The 26,048-nt window shown below is 41.4% G+C and overlaps 2 protein-coding genes across 2 annotated transcripts; both read right to left on the bottom strand.

The window, feature by feature from the left end:
- Positions 1-8,650: 8,650 nt before the first annotated feature.
- On the bottom strand, positions 8,651-11,207 carry LOC116251260 (scarecrow-like protein 18). The gene has a single exon (XM_031625420.2). The coding sequence runs from the start codon at positions 10,747-10,749 to the stop codon at positions 9,433-9,435; it is 1,317 nt and encodes a 438-aa protein (XP_031481280.1). The 5' UTR covers positions 10,750-11,207; the 3' UTR covers positions 8,651-9,432.
- Positions 11,208-19,988: 8,781 nt separating this feature from the next.
- LOC116251214 (uncharacterized) lies at positions 19,989-25,203 on the bottom strand. Its single transcript, XM_031625340.2, has 4 exons — positions 24,812-25,203; positions 24,575-24,734; positions 21,781-21,948; positions 19,989-21,693 (listed from the first exon to the last, which is right to left on the bottom strand). The coding sequence occupies exons 1-4, from the start codon at positions 24,997-24,999 to the stop codon at positions 20,797-20,799; spliced, it is 1,413 nt and encodes a 470-aa protein (XP_031481200.1). The 5' UTR covers positions 25,000-25,203; the 3' UTR covers positions 19,989-20,796.
- Positions 25,204-26,048: the final 845 nt, after the last annotated feature.

Genomic DNA, 26,048 nt, shown 5'->3' on the forward strand with positions numbered 1-26,048 from the left:
TTCGTTGCCCCTATACGATGAGTAGAACCCTTGTGATCCTGATTGGCCTTTGTGGCACCATGCCCCTATCGCAACGGTTGTTTCACTTCACTTACGAGGATTGGTGTGCAATGGTGTTATATATAAAATGGCAGTAATGCCTTCAAATGACAGCTATTTCTTCACCACACACACACACAATAATATATACATATATATGAACTGAAATCCAATCCTCCTGTCATAGGATACTCTAGACTCTCACATGTAGCCCGATGTAGACCAAGCATCCGGACAGCCAGAAAAATTCATATCATATATATAGATATATATATACACACACTTGTAAGATGTTAGTAAACAATAAATTTGTTGCTAAAAACACCATAAACCGCCAATGAAAGTACATGAAGCTTTTGTTGCATCATATATATTAACCAATACTTTTTAGATGACTTTTTTGACAATAAATATTTAATTTTTAACCATCTGGCTGGCATCCAATAATTGGAGCTTCCTTCTAATCAGTTTGAATAAATGATTATTAATAGAATTTACATTTACTTAAGTCATACATACACACATTTCATCAAATGGTTTAACTGACTATTAATAGCTTTTACATCTACTTTATTCACACACACACACACATATATATATATATATATATATATATATATATATATATATATATATATATATATATATATATATATATATATATATATATATATGTTCTTTCTCTTGTTACCTTATTTATTTAAGATTGAAGAGTGAGAGAGCATGTTGGTTGGTTACAGACTTACGGATATGTATCTGAAAAAAAATGAGGGCCTAGCCGTGGTGAATATCCAATTCCGGGGAGCACCTGAGAGGTGCAGGCGGGTCTTCTTTCTCCTGTCGCTGTTTCCAAAAAATGCCATCCTACTCTCATTGTCTGCTGGCTCAGAGTTTCAAGCTCGTTGTGGGTTTCTTCCCTGTTCATTTTCATGTAATTTAACGCAGACAGTAGTTTTTCTTTCTCGCGTTTACATCCAAAGTTCCCACACACAGTACTCCTTGTCTCTCTCCCTCTTGCTGCTGATGCTTCGCAGCCAGGGGGGGGGGGGCGAGAGGGTGGGTAGAGACCCAAGGGAATCGTTTCAGAAATCCTATTGATTGTACCAGACGGATGCTGCGTGTGGCCGGGCCTTTGGATCCTTTCGAGTTACGAGACGATGGCCGTGGCCCCATGTCATCTCCTGCCCAACTCCCACTCTTTGGTTTTTAGCCTTGTCTCTTCCAATCTTCCCCCATCTCTCTCCTGTTCTTTTTCCTTTCTTATTTTATTTTACTTCTTGTCTTTGCCCCTCGGATTTCACGATTCGATGATCAGAAGAAACAGGGAAGAAAAAGATACGGCTAATGCCAGGCAGGGAATATAAAGAGAGAGAGAGAGAGAGAGAAGAGAGATGGGGAGGGGGTAAAGCTGGGAAGGAAAGTGAGGTGAGGCCGATGATGCGTATACAGATCGATCAAAGCTGTTACATTTTACATGTATCGTTTTCATACGATCAAGGGACAGATTCTTTCTTGCCCCCTCTCTTTTTCTTTTTCTCTCCCTTCTCTTCTCTCTCTCTCTCTCTCTCCCCTCTTATTTTTGTGTTTTTCTTTCCAAGCAAATCACCCGTCGATGTGAACAGTCTGACACCCTTTCTTTTCTTTGTGTTTTCTCATTTGTCTTTTAGATGTTCTGACATGCTCAATATGCCTTTCCTAGCCATTTCATTTCGCTCTCTCTCTTGAATTTTTTTTTCTCTCTAGTTTTTTCTTCGCTTTCGGGCTTTTCCCGGTTCACGAAAATGACCGGATGTATATCGTTTGATATTTCCCATGCCAAGCGAAACGTCTCGTGTTTTCCGCACGTGAAATGAAGGTAAAGCGACCCTCTCCCCTCCCTGCCTGCAGAAATGAGGCATACGTATAAAGGAACACTCCTTGAAAACAACACACACCAACCAAGCTCATCTCTCTTTCTCTGTCTTTTTTTCCCATGTATCCAACTCCCCATCTCTCAAGCAACCATGAAATTTGCATGCACCATGCTCCTGTGCTCTAAATCTACGTCCCGCCTTCTCTCTCTGTCTGCAGCAGCCTTCCCATCATCACTACGAGAGAGAGAGAGAGAGAGAGCATCCAATTAATCTATCTGTAGCGTGGGGAAAGAGAAACGAGATCGAGTATCTTCCAGGTGATCATAAATAACTATAATAAAAGCAGAAAGGAGAAAGGAAAAGAAGAGGGTATCTTGTGCAGTACGAGCAAACTAGGAAATTAACGAGGCCGCCATTTATGGAGGACTGTGAGTAACACCCAAAAGAAATAAAGTAGAAAAAAGAAGGAAGAAGAAGAAGGTGCATGATCCTGCTGCTGCTGCAGGATCAATGCCCTCCCAGACCCCGCTGCTTAATTTAAACAGCTCATCGACTCGTACCGGTCCCCCGGGACGGAGGAACAGCGGGGAGGCGGCCAGGCGTCGATCGATCAGAGTTGCAGCGCAGCGAGGGCAGGTACCCTCCTTCAGGTACTGCAACTCTGAAAACGCCTTGTGTGCTGGTTGTGAAATGTAAGCTCCCTCTCTCTCTCTCATGCACCTCGTTTCACTTCGAACTCGGGACGGTACCTCCGTAGCCCTCCTGCTAGGACATTTCAACAATATTCATCTTCTTCGTCTCCGTCATTCGGCTGACTCACTAACAGGTGTCAAATTAAGGTTAAGAGGACTCTTTTTTTATCTATCTCTTGCAACAGTTTAAATATACCGTTCGGGGTGTTTGTCAAAGGACTAAAACTTAAGAATTTATCGTTGAAAGAATTTGCCATGCATTAGAATAATTTTATACTACGTACATTGTGCGTTTTAACAATGGTTTGTGCTACTTTAAATACTATATTTTAAATTTTTAATCATTTGACAATATGCCACATTCAATATATTTGCATTGTTTATTGTTTACTATTAGTTTAGTTTTTTTTTTTTTGTTTTTTTTTCACTCGTGTATATATATATATATAAAAGATGAAGACCATGTTTTTTTTAAAAAGCTGATGGAAGTTTTCGCTATTTTTACAATTTTTTTAATTATTTATATATAAACAATCCTAATTAGATGCAGCACTAATTATGATCAACGGATAACAAGAAGACTAAACAGTTGGTTTTTGTCAGCTTCGATAATGAAACTTATGCCCCCTAAGACTCGTGATTTGGACTACTTAAAAAGGGGCAAGTCCATGAGTTTTGGAGCTTTCATTTTTATGTGCTTAATAAAACCAGCGTTTCTCAAGTGCACTGGAGTCTATGTACGTACAGCTATTGGAATTATATATATATATATATATATATATATATCACGAATTAGGCCCCATTGGAAGCCACATGGGTAGCTCGTAATTCATCAATGAAGTTGGGTTTGTATATATGTCCTTGAAGTTGGGTTTCTATGTCCTTCGACATTTTTCTCGGTTTAAATTAATGAGTGGGTTGGCTAATGCCTGTTCATACTAAGCTTCATGAAGATAGTTTTTGCTCTCTTGGAACTGGAATTTAGGATTTTAGAATGTCAATTCTAGAATTAGGATTCTGGAATTGGAGAAATGGAAGACAACATGTAGATTTTCAAAGCCCATTTGTGTTTGCTAGACATAAAATTGTATATCTCGAAATAAGTTTCTGTCAATTGAAGCCATTGATGCCCTTTATGTTGGGATTTGAAACCCTCAATTGCATCGAAGCTGGTTATGTACGTCAGAATGTATTAAACTTTTATGGTTATTCATGAAAATACCCCCAATTAATGGGAAAGAAAAGTTTTTGTGAGGACAAAAGAAGAAAATTAAAAAATTGAAAAGATTGAAAATGACATTGCTTTTTCAATAATTATCAAAATACTCTCCCTTTTAATTTGGCATATATGAGTAACATGAACCTAACGGTGCCCGCAACTCACTCTTCATTTTACTTTTGGGAAAAAATCATATCCACTGAAGTGCTCGTTGTTGTCTCCCTAGCCTATACGTAGGGGTGAACACGAGCTGTGAGTCGAGCCCGAGTTCAATCCGCTCGTGCTCGGCTCGACTAATGAAACATCGAGTTTGACTCGCCTTGAGCTCGAGAATAGCTCAACTCGATTAAGGCTTAACAAACTTGTTTAAAAGAATTGATATTCATCGTACGTGTTGAGCTCGAGCTCAAGTCGATTAAGGCTCGACAAACTCGTAAACTCGTTTGAATATATTGATTTGATTAAGGCTCGACAAACTCGTAAACTCATTTGAATATATTGATTTGATTAAGGCTCGAGCTCAATTTGGTAGTTACGTGTTGAGCTCCAGCGAGCTGCAACTCAACTCGATTATTTGAACGAGTTGACTCAAACTCGAGCTCAACTCGAGCAAATGACTCGACTCGAACTCGTTCACGAGCCAAGCTTTAAATAGTCGAGCTCGAGTAGCTCAATTCGTTGTTCACCCCTACCTATAGGGAGGATGTGATGGTGAGAGATGAGAGTGTTCCCATATTTCGTAAGCCATAACACGCAAATTTTTTGGTGCCTAAATTTTTAGAATTCTAGAATTAAAAGTCCAGATCAAAGTTCAATGGAGAGCTTTTCCATCTGTAGTTTGACGAAACTAGAATTGATTTCAAATATATGAATTTTCGGGCAAACAAATGTGCCTTGAGGTATGTGATTGTATCTTCTTTAAGGGATTTGGTGCACTTGGTTGGACCAGTAGATAGTAGGCAGTCAGTCGCTAGTTCAAATCTTACAAGTGTCTATGCATGTAATGCCGTGGAGTTGGAGAACTACCTTCAAAGTTTCAAGCCCCCATGTTACATAACTAAGAAAGCAAAAAGGTATGAATGACACTGCTTGATTTTTCTTATGAACTCAACAAAACCCAAAAGCATGAGCCACTAAAAGGGCATTTGACCACATGAATACTAACACAATAGTCTATAAGTTTGTCCCATAAAGTTTTAAATATTATTTCAGTTTTATAAATCTACCATAATCTTTAAAACAAATTTATAAAATACTGGGTTAATATTCATGTAACAAAAAATCCTTAATAATTCACAAACATAGTGTTTTATACATAAATTAGCTCTTAAACAAAATTGTATTTTAGATGGTGTGTTAAGTCTCTGATAATCTTTTATAAAAGAACGCTCGATTGTATTGAAGATAAAGGGGCATTTGACCACAAGAATACTAACAAAATTGCTTGGAGATTTTTTTTTCACGTATTTATATACGTCGAACGATGCATAATGTATGTATCAAACATTAATCCACACATGGAATAAAACTGCGCTCCTGCCAAGACTCTGCTGCCTCCACGTGTGCCTGAATACGTACAGACACATATTTGGTCTCTACCGGTGAAGTAAAGATATTAACCAGTAAATCAGATTACAAAATCCACCTTAATTTCTTTCAGTATCTAGAGAGAGAGAGAGAGAGAGAGAGAGTTTGTGTGCGTTTAAATAATATGCAGGTCAAAGTACAAAGGATATGCTGATAATTATGACTCATCCAGTTACACTATTATATTGATTAGTGATTAAAAAAGTGTCAAATATAATTCTTTTTAAAACAGTTCATAAATCAATTGCATGGTATAGGAAAATCAAATCCTGATAACTGTGGTTTAAACAACTCAAATTATTCTCTCAGTCTCTCCCTTGTGGATGCACTGTTTAACATTTTTCATATTAAGCAAGAGTTCTTAAATATTGCTGCGTATGCTAAATAGCTATATTATCTCACAATGATGAACGTTTAAAAAGAAATTAACATGTCAAGAAACTTTACTTAAACAGGTGCTTTAGTCTTTTATGACATGTGAAAAAATATACATAAATATATATAACGTTGCACTACTTGTGATATTTTATGAGCACGAGGTCTTAAAGGCCATCGTATGGCATATACTTATCTTTTTCCCCTCCAGTTTTTAAAAAAGTGGTGGGAATATATGGATTAAACTAAACCATTGGCTTACTGTTGTCTTTTATATTGTTTATTTCTAGTCCTACTACATGAGATCCTCGCCTTTTTACATCGTTTTTGGTTCCCAATTCTTCTCGAACATGAGCAACTGAACTATTCTAATCACAGTCTTGAATTTCCATCACCAGTTGGGAGTAAAAATTTAGCGCACACGCTCGCCCGGGTACATGCAAAGAAAAGCATGATCTCTCCAACGCCGCTGGGAATCAGCGGCAGCTTGGTCTTGTCAGAGGGCTTTGCCAATTCAACACCCAATCTCTTTTCTTTGCCGGGATCATATTTACAGCTCCTCTGCCGCTTCTTCTTTCTCTCTCTATCTCTCCGTCGTTGTACATTTGTTTCACGTCAAGCATCAACGTCTTAATTGAGCCATCATAGTCATTGCCTTTCTTTTCTTCCTTATTTTTATTTCTTTTTAATGAACAAGAAAGATCTATCATGGTCACTGTCAACCTCTATTTGCATGCTCCGGAGACTGCTGTCTGACGTATCACATTCGTGTTGCCGTGCAGGGAATTCCAACACAATACCATCTTCCAAGGAGTGAAGAAAAAATATATGTATTGGACTGCGTATAATGAGAACGGCATCGATGTATCTACTTCTTTTGGTCTTCTGTGCTTAGAACCCTAACTTTTCGTTCGACAGAAAGGCATATAATATAAATGCTGCAGATACAAATTGTTTAAGAAAAGAAAAGGGATGTGGGTATTCTTTGAAAAACAAATACAAGCAGCTTCATATGAGTGGGAGTGCTGAAGGAGTTGCATACTGAAAAGGAGATGGTTTAGATAAATGGTCAAGTTTTTTAAGGGCAGGCCATCTTGTTGCCGAAGATGGAGTTCTGCTAGAAAAGTGGGTGTTTATCCTGTGGAGTTGGTGTATATAATTATCCACCTGACGGCCATATCAACGGAACAAGCAGAGAACTGTGTGGATGTTTCTGTGAGAATAAAGAAGAGGCCCATCACACTGCTTCTCCCTCTGTCTCTCTTCTTTTCCATTTCCTTTTAAGGCCTGTCCGAACAGTTCGATGAGCAGCTTTATGAGCTTTTGGGTGTAGTTCCATCGCTCTCACAAATTACTTGCAATCATGAAAATGTAGAATCTTTAATGAACAAGCAGATCCATCGATTGTCATACTGCACATCTGGGATGGCTTGTTGCAGCGTGTTAAACCCATCTCCAAGCGGAATCGACCATCATGGGGATTTATTTTTTGTCACGCTAACAGTGTACATCACCAAAGTCAAGTTACGGAGGGTGAACACGCCCTTCTTCCCCAGATATTCAAAAATAATATATATATGCTTTCCTTGTTTTTTCTTCCTTTCTTTTACTTCTGCAATTGCAACAAAAGGGTACGTTGACAATGATGCTATATCAAATGGCAGGCTGCATCTGCTTGCTTGTAAAGTATGTTTGCTCTGGCAACCGCACATGGAGAGAGAGAGACTGTGTGAGAGACAGATGTGCGGATTTTCCATAATAATGAGCAATTATTAAGGAGATAATATTGTTCATTCCCCATTCTGTGCCCGGTCGGTTACACCAAATCCCGTCGTTTTGCTCTAACAGGATCAGATGTGCCGCTCAAGGAAGAAAGGAAAAGAGAAAAGGGGAGCGATCGTCCTGATTGAGAGAAAAAAGAAATTCTCCCTCATTAAAGCAGAGAAACCTTTGCAGTTCCAGCGTGTTCTAATCTAAAAGACCAAAAAATGAAAAAAAAAAACATATATGTTCCCGTCGATTTCAAATTTTCCGGTTTATGTAACGATTCAAGGCCGAAAATCTGAAAGTGGTCTACAGGAGGATCCCGCGAGCAGCTAAAATATAGTCACTACCAACCCAAAAAGGAGTGCAAATGAACCACCAACGTGATGAACTCTTCGTCATCAAGTTGGAGATTAAAATTTTGCAGCATAAACATGAAGAAGATAATCGGGGACATACGTGTGGACAAGGCGGCCATAATGAGAAGAACACGATAAAGCAGAAACGAGGGGGACAGATCTCGTGTCCTTAAAGAAAACCATGGGGACGTGCAAGATCCCGGCAGGGGTGTTCCTGAGAGGTATGTTGAACAGCAAACAAGAGTAATGATTACAACGCCAATTGCAATGAGGAGGGGACAATTTGCAGAAATTAGGGCATGTGAGCGTAAGAGACCAAGACAGTGAGGAGGTATCTACGGAGGGGCGTTTCTGATTCCGATAATGGAAACACTACAATCTAGGAACACCTGCTTTTGGAAGTTTAAGGCGAAAAGTGGAGTTCTTGCGGGGAACAAATTACATGGCATCCTGGCCTGCTACGCTCTGTAAAGAGAACAAATTTACAATTATTGATTTTTTCTCATTGCCCACTAAAAATTAATGACATTAAGGGGCAGCAAGATTAGTATATGAGAAAAAGAAAAAAAGACAGATCACGGTATTTGGTATAATAATGTGAGTGATCTAGCCAGTTTGTCGTCGTCATCATCATTCACATAAACAAAAGAAAAGGGGAAGCAAAAAAATGAGAAAACAATTGAAAAGAAAGGCATGGCAAAAGATTGCTGCTACTTGAGAATCAATATTTTTTCTCATTAATTCATTCAACCAGCCATCCGTCCTTCCATCCATGGAGTTGCCGGGAATCTACATTCATGATCAACACAGCCGTAGCTAAGAAACCAGAAGAGCTTTGCTCGACTGTCCATTACATGCTTGCACGAGAGCGAGGATTCGAGGGAAGGACGATCGACCATCGAGCCAGCCTGATCAACTGAAGCAGCTAGCGGCATGGAGGAAGGTAAGGATATATCGGGAAGCAGGTAGCAAGGAGGAAACGAATCATTGGTGGGGGGAGAAGGAAACAAGAAAACGAAGAAGAGATTAGCTGTTACTGGTCTCAAGATTTTTTGTGCAACGTGCTCTAAAAGGCTCGGTTATTGAACACGCAATTCAAACCGTTTTCCTCAGCCTGGATGTTAGGGAGATCACCGAGAATCCGATCATCCGAGACGCCACCTGCTTGATATTTATGGACGTAAATGTATGAAGAGACTCAAGATGTTACATAAAGTGAGTTTGGTAAGGAATAACACTAATGAAGAGAGAGAGAGAGAAAGAAGGGACGGGGAGAGTGTTCCCTTTTTCTCTTGCTCAATAGTAAGTCACATTCCTTCTTTCCACCTGCCGTTTAGGCTTTCAACTAATATGTAAAGTTGGTAGGAATGGACGACCGACATGGAGCTTTTTGGGGGATGATGGAGAGGAGGGTTGCCCGGCGGCGAGCGGAGAGGGGAGAGGGAAGTTTATAAGTGGGAGGATGGAAGGTTTAAAAATGGTGGTGCAGGAGTTGGATTGAAAATGTATAAAGATTGAAGAGAAAGGGAGTGCTACTGCTACTGCTAGTGCCAGGAGGAGACGGAGAATAAGGGATGGCTTTGCCAACCGAGGAAGAAGGAATCGTTGAAGAGCTGGAGTTGGTAGCCTTCGGAAGGATAATGGAGCCTGAGGAGGGCCCTGGCCTGAGAGAAGGCGAAGGCGCTGAGGGGCATGTTGGAGAAGCCGGCAGCCTTCATGATCTCCGCCCACCTCTCGAACCTCTCGTGCCTCTCCCGCCTCTCCTCCTCCTCGGCCGACACGATGTCGGCGATCTCCCTGCCGAACCAGACCTGCTCCACCGCCACCCGCTCCTGGCTGCTCGGCGGCAGCGTGGCCTCCAGCGACTCGAACAGCGCCGAGTAGTGTTCGAGCGCCTCGCCGAAGCGGCGGAGGAAGACGGGGTGGTTGTGCCGCGCCTCGCGCTCCGCCAGCGTCAGCACCTTGGGGTTCATAGACTTGAGGGCTCGCAGCACCAACGTCAGGTCGGCGGAGGGGTCGACGCCTCCCCAACCCCGCAGCAGCTTGTGGAGGTGAAGCACGCAGTTGACGGCCAGGGCCTCGTCCGGCAAGAGGTCGAGGGAGGCCGGGAGGTTGGCCAGGTCGGAGAGGCGGCGGACGAGGTAGGGCCGGAAACGGAAGCGGAGGCCCAGCGACAGCGCGAACATCTCCAATCTCGACCCCGTCCGCAAGAGGGTGTCTAGGTCCGACCCCGTCCCCGTGATCCTGATCGCCGGAGGGTTGCCCTTGGACCTCTCCGCCATCGCCTGCATGAGGGGTGGCCATTGCACCCCTTGCATGGTATCGAAGTCGAGGATGTGGACGGAGTCGTGGCCCTCCACGGCCTCCAGTATGGCCTGGTTGGCAGTCAGGTGGCTGAAGCGAATGAAGGGCGTGATCTGGTTCAGCGACAGAAAGGAGGATTGCAGCACCTGCGGGTCGTCGTCGACCGGCCCGTGCTGCTGCTGCTGATGGCCGTACTGCTGGTGGCGGTGGAGTCGGAAGGAGAGGGCCTTGGCGAATTGGGAAACAAGTCGGTCGGTGGAATCGCCCAAGGGGGAGGAGGAGGTGGACAGGAAGGAGAGCAATGGCGCGGCCGAGTGGTAGTCCGATCGAGCCACCATCTGAGCGCAGTTGATGAGGATCTGACGGAGTTGGCTCGCAGGGTCGGAGCCCGGGCGAGGATGAGGCTGGCGTTGCCGCACCATCAGCTCCGTTACGGCTGTTGGTGGAGCTACAGTTGGCGTTGCTCCCGCCGCCGCCGCCGCCGCCGCTGCTGCTGCTGCTGATGTCGTCCCCTTGTTCTCTTCTTCTTCATGAGCGCCACCGAAGGGGCCGAGCATTTCACGTAGCGACGGCGACAATGGTTGAAGGGAGGAGTAATTGCACCCTGCTGATTAAGGGAGAGAGAAAGAGAGGGAGAGAGAGAAGAGGGGTGGGGGAGAAGAAAGGGGAAGGGCAATGAGGGGAGTGGTGGGAAACGAGGACGGGTGAAAATTGCATCCCTTTTACTTTAATACAGCGAAATCTGAGAATGAAATTTGTGTGACAGGACATGATCTGCCAGCAGCAACTAGCGGTAGCAGAAGATTATGCCATCTGCTTAACCTTGTTAGCATAACAGGCATCTCCCCTCATCTCTCTCGTCTGTTCTTTTTTTTTTTTTTTCTCTTTCGTTCTTCCTCTGTCTTTCTACTCAAAAAGGAAAAAAACCAAAGAGGAGAAAGACGAGATAGTACATTTTATGTCGATCTTTTTTTCTCGGTCTTTTCTAATTTTTGCTCGTTTCCCATCACAAGCATATTTTGTCACGGTGGTAGTGAGAGATATATGCATTAATTTAAGAGAATCTGGGGGGGAGAGGATGCTGGTGGTTCCGGGTTGGAGTTTGAATTGAAAGGGGATAGTAGCATCAACAGTTAAAAACTCTGATGGCAATTTTTTTTTTCTCTTCTCTTTATATATATATATATATATATATACACACGAAAGCGAGAGAAAAGTGAGAGAGAGAGTGAGAGAAGGAAGCGAAGATTTTGTATTTTTCGTCTTGTTTTTGTGTCTGTTTCCGTGCAGCGGACCATTCACGCAAAGCTTTAAATGGTGAATAGGGACTAAACATAAACCACAGGACTCTCAAATTCAACCCATCCTCAGTTGTCTCTTGTGGGGATTTTTATTGATGGGTTTCTGATTACTTCCTTGCAGGCTCGTCTCTTGCTGTCAGTAGGAAAAGACTATAAAAATTAAAGAAACAAGCAACACCAAACCTGCCCAAGTGCCAGCACCTCTTCTTCCCTCCCCTCCTCCTCCGCCACCACCGCCACCGTCACCACCACCGGCCGCCTCTACCCGGGCTGGCTCGTATCGAATCACGTCTTTTCCGCTTCCTTCTTTACCCACTCCCTTTTTCTTCAAACTTTGCCTTTCTAAATGACCTTTTCCCACCAACGCTGAGTCTCGAATCCCTGCGTAAATCTAGACATGCGATTTTTTTCCCAAGTCTATCCACAAAAAGATGGGAAGTACATGGATTCTGAAGTCTCTTTTACAGAACACAAAACGTTTCTGAAAGGAAGCAACTATTGTTGAAAGCAAGGAAGGCTGTATTTGTTTCATAAGAGTCCAAGATCTTATCTTCTTTTCTCTCAACCGCAGTTGTTCTTGTTAAACTAATACACTAATTTCTTTCCCACTTATCTACGTGGGTAGTTCGCTTCTCCATTCCTTCCTTTGTTCTTCGACTGGTTTTTTCCATTTTATACTTCAAATTCACCTGTAGGCAGAAAGAGGAGATCTCCCAATAGGCAAGCATCAAAACTAAATATATGTATATATATCCAAATAGTGAGTATACGAGAGAAATAGAGAGAGATCTTTTTGTGTTCTTTTTCTCTACGCATTCGTTACATTGAATTCATGATTTGACAAGAAGAGAGGTCCACCCTCTCATCAAGAATCTTCGGGCTCGAGGAGCTTTCTCTCTTATGTCCGAATCAGATCTCCATATAAGGCAGCATGCATGTCCTTGAATTTTCTCCGCTTCCTAAGAACCCCACAAACGGTACTTCAGTCTCCCCTACGATTGCTTCTTTTTCATGAAGAAAAACAGCAAAGAAGTAAACAAAGAGGAGAAATGCCAGCCGGTGCAATTCGCCGGACCGAATCACGGCAAAACCAAATCCGGTTCACAGTATAGAGGAGAGGAGCCTCTGGTGAGACAGAAACAAACAGAAAAAAAGAAAGTATCCAGGAAATTGAAGACTCTCTCTCTCTCTCTCTCTCTCTCTCTCTCTCTCTCTCTCTTTTTCTTTGTATGGAATAGTCTTCTTCAGTCTTCCATCCAAAAGAAGGGAACTCACAACGATTGAAACCTTCAGTACAAATGTGTCAGGCAAGACAAAAACTACACTTTTCTTCTCATGTTCTTTTAAGAGGGGAAAAAACAATTTTGAAGTGAAAATTCTAAGATGGTACGATATCTCTCCACCGCGTGTAGCTTTTCTTCTCCTGCAGACCTCTCTGTACCTTTGAAATGCGTTCATGCACACATTGCCTGCTGTTTCCTCCTAAAATTAAGGCCCCCGTCTTCTGCAACCACTCCCATTTCCCAACCGCTCCCTCTAAAATCTGTTTTTATATATATATGTGTGTGTGTGTGTGAGAGAGAGATTTGTTTGTTTTATGGCACGCATTTCTGTGAATAATCGGCAGATTGCAGCCGGTAACGTGCTTCACAGAGTGAAGGTATCGTGGTCGTGAATTTTTGCCACAGAATTCCGAGATGAAAGAAGAAGATGATGCCTTTTCTCAACTGTAACACCTCAGAACTGTTGTTCTCAACATCTTATGGCTATTGACAAGAGGAATATGTTGATCAATACACGTGCCTTTTACAATGGGAAGAACTGACTTTTGTAGTCCATTCTATTGTCTCCACCTTCTTTTCACTTTTGACTGAAAGCGCGGCAGATGCTTCCTTTCTGTTCTATTATATCACACGCACATATCCGTTTCCTTCTCGTGCTTGGACAGATCGCGTCCCTACCCATGTTGGGTAGCCAAAGTTTATCCTGTCTTTTGGTCCAAAGACTAAGGAGACAGACATGTTCTTCTCTTCTGTAAACGAAGAGAAGGAGAGAAAACTTCCAAACAATCATCCTGATAGATTTAAGGCTTCCCCAGAAGATTTACGATGAAAATGAAAGGTGTTATCTTCTCTTTTTAAGCCTTTATATTAAGAAATATTTTGTACAAAACGCCCGTAATCAGGTTTTTGTGCGTTCTTCTTTTTCTTTTTTTTGTCCGAATTGTGCAAATTAATGCAGATAATTTCGATGTAGATAGGACATTGAGCTCCACTTGACCCACTATCCACTGACTTTTCCTTTCATATATATATATATAAAAGAAAGAGGAAAGAGAGTACAAGGAGGAAGAAGAAGAAGGGCGGGCACTGAAAGGAATCGAGAAGGAAATAAGAAATTAATATACTGAAAATATTCGAGTACGTGTGACCTGTTTGAGATGACAACCGATTGACCGCTGTCTCTATGCGTATTATTTATTTTTCCTAGTTATATTATTGTCTTTCATCGTTTGTACTCTTTGTCTCTTTTTTCTTTTTCTTCTTTCTTTTCGGTCTGCTTTCACTGTTTCTCTTTTAAATTAGAAAAGTGGCGAAGCCGCAGAAAGGAATGGACGTCGCGGCCTAGTTTCTTGTTCCCTCTCCGATTTTACAAGTCAACCAATTTCACTTTCCAGAAAAAAATCTGATTTCTTTGGGAAATTTGAAGCGCAGGATATCGAGCTAGCCGTAGAAATGTTCAACCTACGTAAATGGGATAAAGCCGAGGAGGAGGTGCAGGATTTAGTAGTGAAATATTATATATCTAGTGGGTGGGGGGCAGGAGGCCGTATATATATATATATATATATATCCAAATGTTGAACAGCACTCCTACTGCCGTAGTAAATAATGCAAGTACCTTATACTAAGGTAAATGCGCATTTAAGTTGTTGTGGTAATAAAAATTGAAATAGCTCTTAAAGCAATCTTTTATGCATACATTAGATTCTTAAAGTAGTTGGGAAACTACATAGAACAAAAATTCATTAACGCTGACTACCTCTGTTCTCTAGAAACTTTTTATATTATGAATCCTAACTATAATTCCAAAAGATAATGATTGATCAGTCCTTTCCTTTACTTTACCGTGAGTGACAGATAGTACAGCGGTTCGATGCAAACGCACTGCATTAGCAGTATGTTGTGAACCCTTGGAGGAACAATTCACCAACATAATATATACTGAAAACTAAGCTGGAAGATAACTCAAAGTTAATTTGGCTTATTAAAATCATATTGGATGCATGTGGCAGGTGGGATGTCATCTGTATTTATATATATATATATATAAGACATTGAGTGACATCCTGAAATTCTGGTAAAGGATAATATGATTCTTCTTCTACTTCATTCTATTAAAATCGTCTAGATTCCATCTACACAGGTACTCCAGCAACTCTAGTCTACACAAGCCAGAATATGGCTATAAATAGGTTGTGGTCACCCAATATCGATGAGGGGGGATGCAGGAATTGATCATAGGTTCCAGATGGGTTTTATGTGTCCCACGAACTGCCTTTAGTGGCTATAGGTTATCAAGGCATCTTGCTTCAATAATTGGACATGGCTACATGGGACTTAATGTGGTATGCAATATATATATATATATATATATATATATATATATATATAGAGAGAGAGAGAGAGAGAGAGAGAAAGAACATAAGGACATGAATAAACTAGTTACTCGGTCCTTTAATTTTTAAGCTTCAAAATAAAGAAAGAGAGACAGAGATAGTTGTTTTGGCACCAATAGAAATCTTAGTCCCCTACTGCTCCCATCATGGAAACCGGGATGAATGATGGGGGCCGACCATTTAGAAGAATGCTCAACCATCGACACCAGCAACAACACAACTAGTGTTAGCGATTTGCCATCTCTTAATTGCCACCATGATACCGGCCAAGTGATGTCGTTGCGGGCAAGAGGATGCCCTATGATCGACTTGTGCTCGATTGTCTAAATTGGACTTTGCTTGCTTCAGTTTCTGCAAATTAAACTACCTTCAACTCTAAACGCAAATTCAACTAAGCCATTCATGTAGTAAAGCTTTCATCCCCAGTTCAACTTGTTCACGTTTGTGGGCTCATTACCTCCCTTTGTCCACACGAGGTTTTTCAAGAAATTTAATGGAGTAATTATGGTATTTGAGCTGAAGATGCAGGATCAAATACGACTCCTTCTCACCCAAAAATCCTTCATTCTCATGATCTCATTTCTTCTGCCACTGCACAATGCTTTCTCACATCCCATTACTTGATTAATAGCCAATGCATATGCAGTACTTTTCAAGAACATGCCTCCTGATCACTTGACTCCTTCATGTACTGCTTTCTGTATATTCCTTTTGATTCGTTTACTGCTTGGTCCCTATAAAGACGCTTCTCCCCCCAATTACAGATGTCACACAAGGGGAAGCATAAACACACGAACATGGCATGTGGCCTTCTGTGTTTTACTCACCTCTTACTGTTCACCGTGTGGCAGAAACCTTTTAAAGTCGTCGTTTCTGAAACATGTTGTAGACGACCGAACAGCTTCGTTCTAATATTCTTCTTCTGGACGGTGCATGGCTGTTACATTACCTCTACGCTACTTATACAGGGATACCAAACTACCCCCCTAGTTGGCTACTTCTAAGATGCATGATGAAAAGGAATCCGCCACCGCCACCAGCGCCGCTGCCGCCGCCGCCAACCCACGGTCGCCCCCACCACTCATGGAGGAGAGAACTTGGGATGGATGGTGGCGCATGCCCCACCACAGAAGGAGAGATCATATTTTAAAAGCCAAAGGGGATGTAGGAGGTGGCCGTAAGCTTTCGTAGCATGTACCCAGCAACCGACACCTCTCTTGGCAGGCTACGGCCATGAGGAACCGCATCTGCTCTTTAATGACAGATCATCAGCAGCAAAGTATTTGAAGCTGAGAGAGAGATGGTGGTGGACAAGATGTAAGAGAGTGGAAAATGATGACGGAGAAGATACCGCTTGCCTCAAATCTCTGTCTTCACTTTTTTATATACGACTCGTGCCTCTTTGTTACAATAAACTTTCCTTGCCTTTTCTTTCTTTTTGTTTCTCTTTTTTCTCTCATGCCTAAGGATCCAGCTGCCCTTCCCTTTTGTATTCATCAGTTGGGCATATTGGGCTTGATAGCAACCAGCATTTATTAAATCACCATAGGATGCCCACCTTCAATCATCACGGTGTCTTGTGTTATTATTATAAGAAAGCCCCGGCATCTACTCTTTTTCTAACTGCAAACATAAAAGCAGCTGCAGCTTAAAGAAATTTATTTTAGAAAAGCAAAAGCAGTGCTTTCAAACTTGAACCTTAATTTCTAACTTAAGCTTTAGGTTTTGAACATTTCTCCATCAATGGCAAGCATGACGTATATTTCGGCACATTATTTCTCGAGTTTACAAACGATAGCAAGCATGACACTCAATTGATGAGTGTATTCTCGGTCTACCTAAGCCCTGAAGTTATTCAAAACCTTGAAAGCAGAGGTATGACTTTGGGGTTTTATGCTGAATGTAAATTTTCGGCATGTATCACCTTATATCAGACGATAGGAGTTGTATTGATTGATCCCTCCCCACGGCTCAAGGCTTTGCGGATGCCTCAACCCGTTTCGGTTTTGTATTCGCCAATATTTTGATAAAGAATTAATTTTTATTTTAGGAAAAGGTCGATTCCTGCAGCATGTAGTTTAAATTTATGTAGCAAGTTCTTCACAACATTGGACTAGAGTTGAGAACATTGGCCACACATTTTTATTGGCAATCTTTGAACTACAGCCAAAGCCTGCCAAAGTTTGACTGGTCAGTAGTGAAGAAAAGCTGAAGGCACTAAAGTAGTTGCATTTGATCTAACCACTTGAATTAAGAAGCAAAGGTAAAGACAAGTCTTATGTGGCTGTTGTCGGGAAAAATTTGGCTCACATTCGAGTGAGTAAGGTTTAAAAACCTGCCACTCAAGAGAAGAGGCTCTAAGGTTCCTCCGTTCCTCAACTAGAATGAATGTAGAGAAGAGACTATAAGGTTCCTCCCTTCCATCAACTAGAATGAATATTGGGATTTGAGTGGAGTATGATATACCCATCAACTAGAATGTCACAGCTATGCTATATCCTTTAAAGTGAATGTGGCTCACATCAAGAATGTGGCCCATGTTAGGAACATGAGTCACGGACAGACATTATTTTCCAAAAAAAACTCCAAGTGAGCGCACGTTTGATTTCATGACTTGCAAAAAACAATTTGAGAACATCCAAAAGGTAAGAGTATCCAGGCGTGTCCTTGATTATGGACAGCCCCCTTTTTGAATTTTAAACAACCCCATTTTCTTGCTGTCCAAAGCTCTATGGCTAAAGGGGCATCATTTCCAAATTCCTGTCCCCCCTCATAGCTATTGCTGAAAGATTTAGAATGCAGCCATGTGACAATGACAATGACATTGACATGAACCACGAACGAACTGGAGTGAGTTTTAGTTCGGTTTCTTTTGGAGGAAAAAGGAGCAAGAGAACATCAGCTTTTACTGGATTCAGAAAAGATATTCTTTTTTCATATTTATTTCTGTGAGTAAAATATATTTTGTAATAAAAAAGGTAATAGGCACTACGCAAAATGCAAAAAAACTAATAAAGTATCATAATCTATTTGCCGAGCCCATATATATATATATATATCGATGATCATATATTAGGAATGAGAAAGTTATGAAAAGGTTATGACTGTTTTGAAAGGTCAGGACTCATGAGTAAAGTGATCTGATTATGTCTCGGCCTATATCACTTTAATTCATGTGGCTCTAATATCTGCAAAAATCAGGGCCAATCTATAAACTGAGGGAAAATTGCCATTTAGACTTTCATAAATATAAGTAAGGTTACGGTTTTCAGAGCTCTACGAATAAGAGATTTGTCTTGTGCAGTATAAAAAAAAAATTGAACCCTTCAAATATATAGCAAAATGATTAAAGGTCACATTATATAAATATGTAAAGCTTGAGGTGCTCTGTTATATTTAAATGTTTAGGGTTCACCAATATGTAAATAAAATTATTTGTGGAATGATGAGCAACTGCCCACACAAGCCTAGGCTCCGTCTCTAACTACGATAGCTTCCTCTAACTTTCACCAATAATAAGCATGAATGGTTATGCCTTTTGACAATGTCACAAAGGGTCACCGCCAGATTTGTTCCAGTTCTGAACTCAGCGCCCAATTGACATATAACACGGGACTTGTATGATTACCGTTCTCAAGATGTTAAAAACAGAACGCCTGTGGCATCAAACAGTGGACAGGTGAACATGACAGGCCTGGGCAAAATTATACACAAAAATGCCTTTATTTTGGTGTCTTGCGTTTATCTCCCCAAAACGAACTCGTTTGTTTAATGTTCTCGAGATGTCAGACAAGTGCATGCAAACAGTGGACAGGTGAACATGACGGGCCTGACCAAAATTAGATGCGAAAGTACCTTTCATTTGGCGCCATGCCTGTTCCATATGATAAAACACCGGACAGAGTGGAACGGCACAGAACTGTTGTGTCACGGCGTGTGGGCTTGTCCCCTCTCAAAAAGCTTACCAGATTTCAGTTTGTTACTGTTGCCACCGTCCTATTGATCCTCGTCCAAAAGCACGGACGTTTGATTTGTTACATCATGATCAAACCTTGAAACTAATACTCTTCCAGACTATTAGTGATAAAACAAGCACGTTTAAAAGCATTCTATTAAATCCCGATAATTCAAGGAAAGAGGTCATGAGGGCCTCAAGGAAGCTGGTCGGAATACAGGCATATGAAAGGGTATGTCTCTAGCTCGACTTCTCTAAGTGCTATGTCTCTGTACATGTAGTGGTACAATATGATACTTGAGTTATTTCTCTATACATTTGGTGGTATAATATGATAATTAAGTTGAAAAATGCACCACTATTGTTGTGAACACTGATGCAACTTAACACCTTGAGGCAGAACGAAAAGGGAGAGCCTTCAATCTCTTTTCGGCATGATAAGTTGTGAACCTTCACTTACCCAAACGACATCACGATGCATGGTCAATGCCAGCAAGAATACATAAGAGGAACCTTTCCAAAGCAACCTCGGGAAAGCCCCAGTCACCAAGTCCCGTTTACAAGAACACCACCATGGAAAACTCAGCTGCAGAATGCCGGTTGCAACCCAACTTCAGAATGACGGTTGCAACCCAACTTCAGAGACACTGTACGCTAGACATTGTAAAGACTAGCCCCACCATGTCGTAATAGGCATTGCTTCCTAAAAGAGGACCAACCATTATATGCACTAAAAGGTTACAAGTAAAGCATATCCATGATTGAACTCGTTTTATAATTTTAAATCCACGTACTAAGGAATTAATCCCCCGGAAACAAAAATGACATGATAGACACATGTTAAATCGACGTATCATGAAAGAAATCCCGGAAACAAACACAATATGATCGATACATGCTCACTAAGAGTTCGGCTTTTGTAACATCAGTCGCATTAACAAAGAACAGATTATTCGCGTTTCATTCATACAAGATGCAGTAAGACTAGAAATATGACCTTAAACACACTTTTTCCACCGTCCGAATGATGGTACACTGCCTAATTAGAATTTATAAAACCATGGCCCTGTCAATGTTTTATAGTGACAAGGTACAGCACCGGCTGATTTCTGAACTCCTGCGTCTCAGAATAAGATGTTGATGTCTTCATCACCAGTCTCTCATGATCTGAACGATAATTTGGAATTGGCAGTTTGAAGCATCTCATTTGAAAGAAAGGGCAACAATTACTTTACCCAAAGGACGGAGATGGAGCAAAGCGTGAAACACAGCTGTTCCGACACACATTACACAGAAGAAATGGACATCATGGAGCGCCATTACCTTCAAAACATCCTCCCGTGCCCATATCATTGAAAAAATAGTCAAGAAGACCAATCCTGTTCTTCCCATAGAACTCACAAGGAAGAATGCACTTCCAATAGTTACTATCTGCAGAAACGTGCACCAAAAGTTCACTTGCAGATTGCCCAAACCTCCTCCCCTCCCCTTCCCCCCAAAAAAGACCTTCCCAGAACCTGCATGAAGTACTGCCTATCACATTACAAAGAACATCAATGACACATCATCGTGAGAAGATGCATAAAACAGTAGGCCTTCATCTTCCTTGGAAACCATTTGATATCAAGCTTCAACCATACATTCACTCCACATCGCATTTGGACATTGTTCACCGCCTAAAAGCATTCTTCGTTTCATCTGACCTGCCTTGCAGGTAGAAAGTCCTCCCACGAACACTTTCAGCTATAGTAGACCTTCCCCCTTCTTCGGTGCCATATATGCTCTTTTGAGCTGCATCCAAGAAATTTCGGCCAGAAGCCCGTTGGTTACTTGCTTCCCTGGCATCTGCTTCTGATGCTTTCTTAAGGCGTCTCCATCGTTGGTCATCATGCACATCAGCATCAAGTTGCATCTGACGCAATCGTGCTGCCTTCTCTTCTCCAGAAAGCCTCCCAGGCTGGTTCCTGTTTAGATGAGCATCTAAACGGCCAGTCTTAAACCCATCCTCCACATGATGATTGTCAGATACAATATGATGACTAGGGCGTATAGATCGCTCATGATATTCTCTTTTATGGCTATCTCCAATCTTGTCAACTCTCGATGAATGGATGTGAGATTTGTCATTCCTACTTTTTTCCCTTTCACCATCATCATAATCAATTTCTTGACCTTTCTTCCTAACACCATTGTATTCATCATGATCTCGACTTCTGTTTCTTTCCTTTTCCCTCTCACTGCTTCGGTTACTTTTCCAATCATTCCTTGGAACATTCTGCCTACGTTCAGTCCGATCTTCATCTGCTTCTCGAATATCTTTCTCCTTAACCATACCTGACCCATCATGTTGGCTTCTTTTCTTGCTGTCTTTCCTTCTGCCATCTATTTCTCGACCATCCTTCTTAGCTACACTTGGATGATCATGATGGTGGTGACTTCTCTTCCTCCTCCGGTCCCCCTCACTCTCATCAGTCTCATCTCCCACCTCCTCATCCCTTGAATGACTACCATGTCCTGATTTCTTGTGTTCATGTCGCTTCTTCCTCTTCTCTTTCTTTTCTTCCATCTATTAGAAAAGAAAAAAGTGTTTACATTATAGTTCAGACTTCAAATAGAAAATGCAAAACTTTTTTGGATGACAACTAGAACTTACAGATCTTTTAATGGCATCCATCTTGATTGGATTGTTTTTTATCCTTGCAAGGGCTTCTTGCTCCTTTTGACGAATCAAAAGCAGTGGATCAGAGTGCAGCTTTCTCCAAGCATCGTTTGCAGATTGAGGTTTATCCGTTGAGAATAAGGCTCCAGGAGCAGACGATTGCTGCAGGAAAAATTAAAGCAGCGAAAATTTATAACATGAACAGCAGAAACGGGAATAGGCACCCAAGTCAAGAAAAAGGAAATTTAAAGAGTTAAAACAGTATACTCTATGAGCTGTATAGCATTTCTGTTCAGAAGCAGTAACTACTGTCATCTGATAAGTAGAGATGGAAGCAGAACAAGTATGACACCCACACCATGCTATTGTGTTAATCATATGTTTTCATCGCAACATGAATAGCTAGTCACATCCTAGTAGAAAAAATTAACCTCAAAATCAAATCAATATTATTTGCAAGAATGAACCAATAATGGCCAGTCATAGACAGCTTATATTCTCATAGTTCACTCCTTCCTCTTCCATATATGGCAACAGTTCCTAAAAGAACATATCAAGGGAAGCAGACCCATCCTTATGGAGACAATAAGCGAAATCACTGAATGTGTAACAGGTACAAGTCATAAATCTAACTGAGAATCAAAACAGATAGAATCAAGTTTAGAATCTTTAGATTAACATGTGTGTGACGGCCCAGTCCAACATTAACCTAAACTTGATCTAGCAACTTTTGACTTATCCCATAGCGGGCTTCAATTCACAACCAATAGGGCTACAAAACCAAGACACAAGTAGTATGAGACCAGGTATGACCATCAATATTTCTTAAATTCTTACTAGCATGTGCTTGTGTTGCTTTTTTTTCAATCAAATCCATTTAAGACACAAAAAGGTTTGCTGTATACGGAGATCTTTTCAACAATCCACAACATGTATAAAATTTAGTTCAACAATTAACATACTTCTAAAACATATTCACTTAAAACATTTTTAGGTTGTGTTTGATAGCCTCGGATCTTACATCCAAGGCTACATAAAAAAGTGTGCTTTGGGAGATCCTAGGACCTCAGATCACCACGGATCTCAAATCTGTGGTGAAACAAACACAACCTTAAGGAAAGGGCTTGCCACCACAAGGCATTTAACATGATTATTTAGTAGAACTACATCCTTGCCCATTACCGATCCTTACACAAGGCCCACTTGACTAAACTTCAAATAGTTCCTCCTTTTCCATAATTATCCTAGAAGATTAGGAATCCACCTTTGCCCTTAACTAATTTTTCAGGTTCTGCATCTTATTTACTTTAATTCATTGATTTGATGCTCAATGGATGACACCAAAACAATATGAAAGATTCAGCATTAGGATCAAAATAAGTTTTTTAGAACTGCCTTTCTTCATTGGAGGAGTTTGTTTGAAAATAGCTGTTTCTCTCTGCATGTTCAGGAGCAGGTTAAGTTCCGAAAGCAGAACTAGTTTTAATGGTAAATCAGATTTTTTAACATGTTTTGAATGTCAACCAAGCAAGTTGTAGTCCCATCCTATGCATTCAAAAGTCTCACCCAATACCAGGGCTCTCTAGGCGGAAGTTTAGAGCCTAGGACCTGCTTACAACACAACCAGGGAAACCCCCCACCCCACCCCCAAAACAACCCAAAATATATTTTAATGTATGGGCTGTTCTTTCATTTGCAATTTTCAAATTAATCTTTTGGACTTACTTTATTAAGTCCTGACAAGGCAGATCCCATCTAGACAATTCACTGGGTTTTTCAGGGGACCCGCTGACCTAGATGCAGACTAAAGCCTTCTCTAGTCACTTGCCATCTCCATATATCATCCCAATCTTACGCAAAAAACTTGATAACCAAACCAAAGCAGGATTCCCATACTTCAATTGGCATCAGAAAATACCTTGCAATGATATTGACTCCAAACCTGAGGAAAACTGCATACGCATGATTATAACACGTTCAAATTTCAATTGCAGAAAAAGGAATAAGCACCCAAAGTGCTTGTTTTCTTCAACAATATCATCCATTTATCAGAGCCCCCTTCACCCTGGTAGCTGGAATTGATTCAGTATCCAAGTAAAGTAGGCAAAATAATCCTGTGGAATTAGGATGTAACTGTTGGACGCAAGAGGGAACTTCTGATAGTCCATCTCCTGGCAGTTCTGCCGGCAATTTAAGTTGCAACAACAAACTTCAAATAGGTCGAGCAACAAGTTGACCAACTTCCCCCTTGATGAAATATGTGTGGAATTCCTACAGCCTGAAGGTGGCAGAAAAATGGCGGTACGGGTAATGAAAATCTGCTATTCCGATTTAGGGTTAGAAACCGTTAATGGTTTATCACGTAAAGTTCCCTTTTCATGTAAATCTAGTACCCAATACGGCATTATAGTAGACAAACAACCAAACGGCAAACTTGACGCTAACATGAGGGAGGAAGCTCACTGCTCAGAACAGAAACCTGGATCAACACAGGCCAACAAAACAAGGGGTGATTGTTCGCCCGATTTACAATTAGAATTGGAGAACCATCGAAACATAATAAGTTACTATTATCCTACGAAAACCTCAAATCTCCTAGAAGGGCAAAGGAAAATGAAGAGATAGGCAAACTCTTCTCTCGAGATAGGTACCAAGATCAGAATTTACTAAACAATTTTTGGGAACTTAGAAAGCGGAAGCAGATCTTCCCTGAAAAGAAACTTGTCTTCACCTATGGAGGAAAGGACGAAAGGGAAAAAAGGAAAAAGGGAAATAAGATAAAACTTACGATAGAAGCCTCTTTGGAAGTCCCGGCAGCGGAGGTCCCAGCAGCGGAAGTCCCGGCTGGGGGTGGAAGGGTTTCGACTTCGAGCGCCTTGAATCCCTCAGAACTGCTCTTTCCCACAGCCAGCCCCGAATCGTAAAGGAACTCCAACCTCTCCTGCTTGCTGCAACATTATCACGACAACATAATGAGAAATTGAACGCTGAGAGAGAGAGAAAGAGAGGGAAGGGAGAGACGTACGGGACAAGGCCAGCCTGTTCCTGCAATAGGCGGAACTCCTGGCGCTCCCTTTCTTCCTGGATCTGCTTCTTGAACTCCTCCAACTTCTTCTCCTCCGCCAGCTGCTTCTGCTCCGCCTTCCACACGTTCTCGATGTTCCGGAGGCTGCCTGTGTGCCATCCTTTCTTGTTCAGAAACTTGAGCGCCATCGCTGCAGCCGATCAACCAACGCCTGCCCTTTGCCTTCTTCCCCCTCGTCTCTGCCCTCCCCTTCTTCTTCCCTCGACCTGGTTCAGTGCGTCGGTCTCTGATCCCTGAAATAGAGAAGCAGGGCGAACAGAGGCGGCCGGACGGGCGCGCCACTTTTCTACCCACGCGAAATTTATCGGTCTGTTTACCGATCAGTCATAGACCAACCCCGGAGTCAGGCCGCCTGCAGGGATATTAACGGATCGGGCTCGTGATTCCAGACTTCACCGAATACGATGGAGTCGGATCCGATCTCATCACTAAACAGGTCCAGATCCGGGTTCCAAGTCTGTCTTGCTCTTGGACGTCATCTAATCGGATTCTATTTTCTTCACGGGGTCCAACCACATGGATCAGAATTCGGGTCAGTAATCAAATGCATTGACATTTAGCATCCAAATCCAATATGTACGCAAACTAGATTGCTACTCAATTTGGTGCAGCAAAAACATTAAGAGAGTGTTTGGGTGGCACTTTAAAATCAGGTTTTTGGAGTGTTTGGGTGCCATTAAAATTGGTGTTGAAAAAAATCCAGTTTTGACAAAATCTGGTTTTGTAAAAGAAAGTCAAAATCCCAGTTCCCTTTAAGTTATTCAAAAAACCAGGTTTTCAATGTGTAAACAAAGCTTATAGAACTCTAAAACCTAGTTCTACCATACGCCCCCTAATCATATCCAAACAAATTGGTCAAGAAAAGAATATCTCCTTTCCAGGAATTCAGTTTTGCACTTTCCTGGCTTCCTTTCTCATTTTCACTTTACATACCGAGTACGGTTTTCTGTGTATTTTCAATTGCTGGTAGCTATCATCTAAATCAATACTTTATGATGAGAAAGCTTTTAAGAAGGGAAATCAGACCGTCAAGCTTTACAAGGACAACACCAGAGAAAGCTCAAACTGGATAATGAACTCCTAGACATTTCTTGATGGGATTAACTTTGTATGGCTCAAAAAAAAATGAGTCCTTAGAAACTCAATAGATGAAGATCATGTCCACTTTGCATCTACT

This window comes from Nymphaea colorata, chromosome 3, assembly GCF_008831285.2.
Source record: "Nymphaea colorata isolate Beijing-Zhang1983 chromosome 3, ASM883128v2, whole genome shotgun sequence".
Lineage (NCBI taxonomy): Eukaryota > Viridiplantae > Streptophyta > Magnoliopsida > Nymphaeales > Nymphaeaceae > Nymphaea > Nymphaea colorata.